This window comes from Malus sylvestris, chromosome 9 (genome assembly GCF_916048215.2).
Source record: "Malus sylvestris chromosome 9, drMalSylv7.2, whole genome shotgun sequence".
NCBI lineage: Eukaryota > Viridiplantae > Streptophyta > Magnoliopsida > Rosales > Rosaceae > Malus > Malus sylvestris.
The window spans coordinates 24,834,097-24,842,029 of record NC_062268.1 but is presented as its reverse complement, the minus strand read 5'-3'; the positions used below and the strand labels follow the sequence as shown (position 1 = coordinate 24,842,029).

The 7,933-nt window shown below is 39.9% G+C and overlaps 1 protein-coding gene across 1 annotated transcript; it reads right to left on the bottom strand.

The window, feature by feature from the left end:
* Positions 1 to 1,957: 1,957 nt before the first annotated feature.
* LOC126583814 (glycerol kinase-like) lies at positions 1,958 to 6,004 on the bottom strand. The gene is made up of 5 exons (XM_050248338.1): positions 5,497 to 6,004; positions 5,193 to 5,414; positions 3,599 to 4,565; positions 2,371 to 2,617; positions 1,958 to 2,266 (listed from the first exon to the last, which is right to left on the bottom strand). The coding sequence occupies exons 1-4, from the start codon at positions 5,634 to 5,636 to the stop codon at positions 2,372 to 2,374; spliced, it is 1,575 nt and encodes a 524-aa protein (XP_050104295.1). The 5' UTR covers positions 5,637 to 6,004; the 3' UTR covers positions 1,958 to 2,266; position 2,371.
* Between the last annotated feature and the right edge of the window lie 1,929 nt (positions 6,005 to 7,933).

Genomic DNA, 7,933 nt, shown 5'->3' with positions numbered 1-7,933 from the left:
TAGCATCAAACTCATGCATGAAAATTAAGCGTGCACTCTCAACCAACATACACAAATCAGTTTTAATTCATATAGATAAGTAAATTGAATCCACAACTTATGAAACGCAATTGAAAGTAATCAAATCATATAGCAAGCATAATCATGGTTTCGAATCCCCCCTAGCCAAGGGGGGGTTTAGTTCCTCATACTCGCAAAGCAACGATACATAAGTTTAGAAATTAAAATCAAAGGAAAGAAAACACCTAGAATGCTCCAACGTGGCAGCAAGTGCATCCAAGAATCCTCATTCCTCCTTGCTGCGGCAGAGAACTTTAGACAGGTTTTTGGGGTTATTTGTGGTGTAGAATGGATGGGGAATGGTATGGAAGGCTTTAGGGTTGATGGGTGGTGCGGCTAGGGTTGTTTTTAGGCAGAAATTTGGGAGAATGGTGGTGGAAGGGTGCTGCAGAGGCTAGGGCAGATTTCTGGCGTGATTTATGAATGTGAGAGGTGGTGTCAATGAATGGGTGCGGCATCATGTATTTATAGGGTCCTAAAAGTCTAGCAAATCAGATTAGGACTTGGAGGATTAAATCCCATCAGGAAAGGGCTTAAAACAATCAGATTTTGGGTAGGAAAGGTCCTCCTAGGTGCGGCAGGAATGGATTAGAAGGATAAGGCTTCTAGATGGCCTTGCAAGGCAAGGAAATCAGGTTTCTAGAAGCTAGGGTGCGGCACTAAGGGATAAGGATAAGGTTTAGGTGTCCTAAATGGATAAGGTGCCCTAAATGGATAAGGACTCCTCATTTCACTTGGAAACTTTGCCTATTAGGATTAGGAAACCATGTCTTTGTCTTTCCTTCTTCATCTTGGAATCCTTCTCCTTCTTGGACTTGGAAAACTTCTTTGTTGCTTCTCTTGAGACCATTTGGATTTTGACTTTCCTACTCCAAGTAGGAAACCTTGTTTGAGTAGGAATCCTCATTCTTCTAGGAATCCCAATTTCACTAGGAAACCTCTTTCAACTAGGAACCCTAATTCAACTAGGATTCCATCTTCAATTAGGGACTTTCCTACTTCAACTAGGAAACCTTGTTCAAGTAGGAAACATCATCTTCAAATCTTCAATTTCGTCCATCCTCGTGGCTCCAAGCATATGATGTCCATTCCAAGCTCTAATTTGCTCCAAAAGGCTCCAAAAATGCACCATTTTGCATACTTTGCCCTTAAAACCTGAAAACACATAAAACTAGCTTAAAAGACTACTTTAACTAAGGAAAAACAACGTAAATGCACAAGAACAAGCTAACTAAGGCGCATAAATATGCTCCTATCAAACAACTCGCTAAATTCAATGGATGTTGAATGAAAATACGGGTGACAACTTGCATATTTTGTCAAAATGAAAGTAGAAGATACATAAATCACAAAGAAAACTTATCCCTCCTAATTCCCACAAAAATAGTAGAATTGAATGAGTGTTTACACTAAATTCTCTAGAAGATAAAGTGTTTCAAGATGTTTTATGTACATAGAACATAAATCTCTATGTATAAATAATTTCTTAGACTCTAAGTCATTACCATTATCATATCTTGTTCCTCAAAATGGTGTTTCATTTGAGAGGAGTATTCAGGCAGTAAACGACAAGGGGTGAATGAAAGATAATGTTTTATTTCTGGTTGATTATTATCCAGCATTTTTCTTTAAGTTTCAATGTCTCACGTCGCCAGTTTATGGTGAGCAAGGCTCACCTGCCCGTTATTTTAGAAAAAGGCTCGTTTAGTTAAATCTCAACAGCTGACCGAGGTAAAAAAATGTTCGGGAGAGAATTTCCAAGTTGAGTGTAAGACATCATTCTTACCCAGTCCAGCCCACATGTAAAAGCTGGTTGCAGCCCTTTCCAGCCCACATTCAAACGTTTTCTCCTGATCAAAATACCCCAAATCAAAGGGTATTTTGCCAAAATTCCAAATTTTGAGACTAATGACTGCTTTTTATTCTCTGGAAATTAAATGCAATTTCCGAAAGGAGACTTTGAAAATATTCTTCTTTGTTGCGTCTGAAATTTGTGTACATGTCACATTACTGTATCAACTAAGAAACACTAAAATGCGGTTCACCACTTTGAAGCCAAACTATGGCATTATTGCCACCCTAGTAGAAAGCATCAGATGGCTTTGAGCAAATCAAATTCTGAACGCGCCGACTGGGAGGGACATGGAAGAACCTATCAACCGACGAACCATATTGGCAACAGCAGATTTTCAGGGGCAAGATATTCCTGCATTTGGTTCGGTGCAAACAAAGATTTGATACTCGAGTTGTGATTAAGCAAGAAAGGAAGACAGAAAACGTTTAAGGATAAAAAGGAAGTGAGAAGAGTACATCAAAGCGAAAGATCAGCCAAGTCAAAAGTTCTTGATATAGCCTTGAACCATGAGTCCAGCTTCTTCTTCCTCAACTCTTCATCTAATTTTGGACGGAAAATGGTGGAAGTCTTAGTCCTCTCTTCACTAGCGAAAATCTCCTTTTCGCTCCAAACACCAATGGCTAATCCAGCAGCATAGGCTGCTCCAAGAGCTGTTGTCTCGATGTCAGCTGGTCTGACCACTGGGCTCCCCAACAGGTCCGCCTACAGAACAACAAAATGAAGAAAAAATTCAATTATTAACAAAATGAATAAGCTTTTACAATAGACGCGGAAGAGCATATAGCCCCTCAGGTTCTTTTTTCTGATCTTTATTTCATAACAAATAAAAAAACACAAGATTAACCACAATTATTTAATAAACATGGTGTCCACTGGCCCTTGGTTCAAGTAGTTAAGGTGGGTGACGCAAAGATAAGGCAACTGTTTGGTAGCAGAAAAAGTATGAACAACAAATACAACAATTATAAAACTTAATCTGGTGGGTGAAACATATATTTCTCACGGAACTCCAGCCAAATGCAAAATTGTTGACAGAAAAGATAAGAAACCGTATGAACTTCTTTCTACAAACAAATGTAGTCAAAGACTCTTTACTAACTATGTAAAAGCAAAACTTGTCATCTTGGCATGTTTTCATATTATGTAGTAGTATATCTATAATTCTCTACGGAAAGCAGAGGATGGTTTGTTGGCAAAGGAATGAACGGAAAGCATTGATTACGTGCCTCGTATTAATACCATAATACAAAAATATGACAGACGTTTATAGACAGTTCCATTTCTTGTTAAGGCACACAACGCTAGAAGATGGAGCACATAAGCATAAACAAAATATCATTAGATTAAACTTCTCCATAATCTGACATGCTGGAGAAAATGTCAAATATATATTTTCAGCATCAGTTCTTGGATTACAAAACTAATGTCTCTTTTGACATGAAAACAGCATAGCTAAAGAAAACGCCAAGGAAAGCACAGTTGCTAAAATCATAGACAGATAAAAAAACAAATATTTCCACGGATGATTCAAAAACTAAAGAGGGAACAAAGAGAAGGCTGGTAAACCATGAGCAGAAACAACAAAAATGAAAAGGAAAGAATATGTGGCTAAATTGGTGGATTTGATTGAAATTGAGCTACACACTGCAAATTATAACAAAAAATATGAAAAAGGGCCCAAACCTGAATCTGCATTAGAAGGGTATTAACAGTAGCACCACCATCCACTCTGAGCAGGAACTCTCCCTTCTCGTTCTTAACCTCTCCCTCCTCCCCTGCATCTTTGTGCATTGAATCCAGCACATCTTTGACCTGGAAGCAGAGACTCTCAAGCACTGCTCGACAAATGTGAGCCTTGTTTGTAAACCTTGTAATACCAATACAAACCCCACGAGCATCATCACGCCACCACGGAGCAAATAATCCATTAAAGGCAGGCACAAAATAAACCCCACCAGTGGACTCAACCTGTAAAGCCAAATCTTCAATCTCACTCGCGCTCTTAATGATCCCAAGACTGTCTCTAAGCCACTGAACTGCAGCTCCAGCAATAGCAATCGATCCCTCTAGGGCATAATTTGTCGAAGCTTTAGGGCCAAGTTTGAATGCCATAGTGCTTAGAAGCCCATGCGTTGACTGGATTATCTCTTCACCAGTGTTAAGAAGTATGAAAGCGCCCGTCCCATAAGTGCTTTTGGCCTCTCCTCTCCTGCAAGCTTGCCCTAACATTGCTGCATGTTGATCGCCGAGACATCCAGAGATTGGGATTCCAGTAATTGGCCATCCTGTGTTAATTTTTCCAATAATCTCAGAGTTACTGACAATTTTGGGAAGAATTTCAGCTGGAATTCTTAAGGTTTTCAATATGGTACTATCCCACTCAAGGGTCTTGAGATTCATAAGCATAGTCCGCGATGCGTTTGAGACATCAGTGACATGTATCCCTCCCTTGACACCACCAGTTAAATTCCAGATTAACCAAGTGTCTATAGTTCCAAAGAGAGCATCCCCTGATTGTACAGCTTTTTTCACATTATCCACATTTTCCAACAACCAGAGTAGCTTCAATGCACTGAAATAGGTGCTTATGGGCAAACCGCATGTTTCCGCAAAATGAGTTCTTCCCCCGGATAATTCTTTCTCCAATTTTCTATTAGAAAAATAACCGGAATACTTACAATCATAAGACAGCTCCAAATTCTGAAATGACGATATGAAAGGCAGGAGAATTGAAATTTTCTAAAACAACCAAACATGGGAAGCATCAAGCATAAAAAACATTCAGACCCAATTCATAATATAAATAAGAGAAGATTCGAACATTGGTCCTTGAACTTGTCACAAATTGGAGCAATATAGTTTTTATGGGTAACTCCGCTAGAACTTCCAACCTTATTGTGCCTTTAAATCCTTAATCGTGGATGGAACTTCTAAAGGTTTTTTAGTTTAGGGACAAAGCTCCAATTGGACCAAACTCCGGGATCCATACTCCAATTTCCTATATAAATAACCTCATCAAATGAGCAGGAATCCAAAATTGAAAATATTGGAAACCCAGCTAACATTCAAATCATTCAAGAAAATCAGTACAGATTATATCTTAATTATCAATGTTCATCCATTGGCCAAACAAAAACACTATCAATATTCATCAAAGTCCAAAAACAGCAAGCACCCAATTAAGGAACCCAATCGAGAAATCACAATCTGAGCATCTGCAGATCCTGATTTCAAATTTAAACAATTGCAGACAGGAAAAAACAGTGAAACAGAGTACCTGCAAATAGAACTGGTACGGACATCCATCCAAACAATAGCATTGTAGAGAGGGCATCCAGTGGACTTGCTCCAAACCAGAGTTGTCTCTCTCTGATTGGTCAACCCTATAGCCTTGAGCCCACTGTCCACATTGTGCCCATCAGCTGTGGCCTTGTCGAGCGCCTTCGCCATGCAAACTCTCACACTCTCCAATATCTCCATCGCATCATGCTCAACCCACCTGCGGAAAAAAAACCATCCAATTCTAGAGCAAAAGTGAAAAAAATGGAGTCTTTGATCGATTGATTGATTCATTTGCTTACCCGGCTTCCGGGTAGAACTGAGTGAACTCGACCTGGTGGGAGCCAATTGCGCGGGCCGAACGGTCGTAGATTATGAATCTGGTGCTGGTGGTGCCTTGGTCAATCGACCCAATGAACACTTCAGCTGGTTTTTTCGACATTTTTGTTCCTGCAAACACCAAAGATCCAAACTTTTGTTCTGGGATTTTGAAGAGGGAGCGAAAGAACAGAAAGAGAGAGGATTTTGGGAGAAATGGTTTCTTGGGTTGTGGACGAAGTTTATCCAACCACCATTAATGGGGTCACATTCAGAAATTGCAGAGATTTTTATATTGGTTAAGATAAGATTGATGAATAAATTATGGAATTGCAGATATGGGAAACAATAATAATGACAAATTTTCTATTTTTTTCCTAAGAAATTTGATTTGTGGAGTGAAAAATTGGATTTTTGTTGGAATTTAGACTTTTAGTACAGAGCTCCTTTGTTGGCGGAGTGTGTGAGGTTTTGAGTTTGTGTGATGTATATTCTTCTCCGGGGTAGCTGGTTTGGTTGACGACTTTGAGCGCCATTTATTGCCACATGGCGCCTCTTTTAATTTTGTGACGCACTTTTGGTTGTGATCTTCCGCGTGCTTTTGACTTGGTGCGCTCCTGTGCATTTTCACGGGGAATTTCTGACGGATGCATCTCGTGCTTCAAATTTTGAATGGGAACTCCAAAAGCAACTTGTATACCACAAGTAGACCATTATACAGTTGAGATTTAACTTAAAGTAATTAAAGTGCGAGTACGCAATGTGAGAGGGTTTGAACCCTTATTACAAAGTATAAGCGTCAAAACCTAGATAAGAGTGCAGCACAAAGTAAAGAATGTTCTCATCCCATAAGAGCAACTCCACCCATAGAGCCTTCCCCCCTGGCAATGCACTATTGAATCCACCCTTTTGAACAATAACTGCCTTAAATGAATAGTAACTGACATTAATGAATAGTAATTGCCATTTGCATATCCACCATTAGAGCCCTCCCCCCAGGCAATAGGCAATTAAAATAATAGTTTTTTTTGTTTGTTTAAATAATACAAAATAAAATTATTTGTAATTTTGGATAAGAATTCTTAAATCGTTCTCGTTGCGCCACGTGTCATTTTATAAAAAAAACAATTATTTAGCGAAGGATTTCGATAAGATTTTTATCCAATGTTATCGTGTCATGTGTCGTTATTTTTTCAGAATCTTTGGTAAAAATAAATAATTTTTTATACATTAAAAATATTATAATATTAATCCAATTAAAAAAATTAAAAATTAAAAAAAAAAAAAAAAAAAAAACAGAAACCCGAACCCAGATCCATTTCTTCCACCTCTCCTCCCACCCCTGAGAACCCCCTGCAAAAACCAGAACCCAGCTACCTCCCCCCCCCCCACCCGCCGCGACGACCCACCCCCCACCCCCCGCCCCCGCGACGACCCACCCTCCCCCCCTCGCGACAACCCACCCTCCCCCCCCCCGCGACGACCCACTTCCCTTCCGCACCCATGGAAGCCCAGCTCCGATCCCCCCCTCTCTCTCTCTCTGACACAAAAAAAATCTCTGGTCCCCCTCTCTCTCTCTCTCTGACACAAAAAAAAATAAAAAATTGCAAAGCCCTCAGGCCACAGGCCCGTCGACTCCCCACCCCCCCTTCGCTCGGGCTCCCACCGTCGCTCGGGCTCCACACGGCTGGAGCTCAGTCCACAGCGCCTCGGGCCCTTTCCTCTCCACTGTCCCCCGAGCAACCAGCAAGGCTGGAGTTGCTCTAAGAGCAACCAGCAAGGCTGGAGTTGCTCTAAGAGCAACTCCACCCATAGAGCCTTCCCCCCTGGCAATCCACTATTGAATCCACCTTTTTGAACAGTAACTGCCTTTAATGAATAATAACTGTCATTAATGAACAGTAATTGTCATTTGCATCTTCACCCTTGGAGCCCTCCCCCCTGGCAATAGGCAATAAAATATTAGTTTTTTTTGTTTGTTTAAATAATACAAAATAAAATTATTTGTAATTTCGGATAAGATTTTTTAAATCGTTCTCGTTGCGCCACGTGTCATTTTATAAAAAAAAACAATTATTTAGCGATGGATTTCGATAAGATTTTTATCCAATGTCATCGTGCCACGTGTCGTTATCTTTTGAGAATCTTTGACGATAGATTTCGATTAGATTTTAACTCATTCAAAATTACACCACGTGTCATTATCCGAAAAGATAATTATTGGAGATCAATTTCGATAAGATTTTTATCCAATAGGATCGTGCCACGTGTCATTATCTTTTTAGAATCTTTGAGGATAGATTTCGATCAGATTTTTAACGAATGACGGCATGCCACGTGGCCTTATCTACAATCCAATCCTTTTTTAATCGTCCATATAATCCACCATCCATCCTCACAAATCTCACACCAATTTTCTCA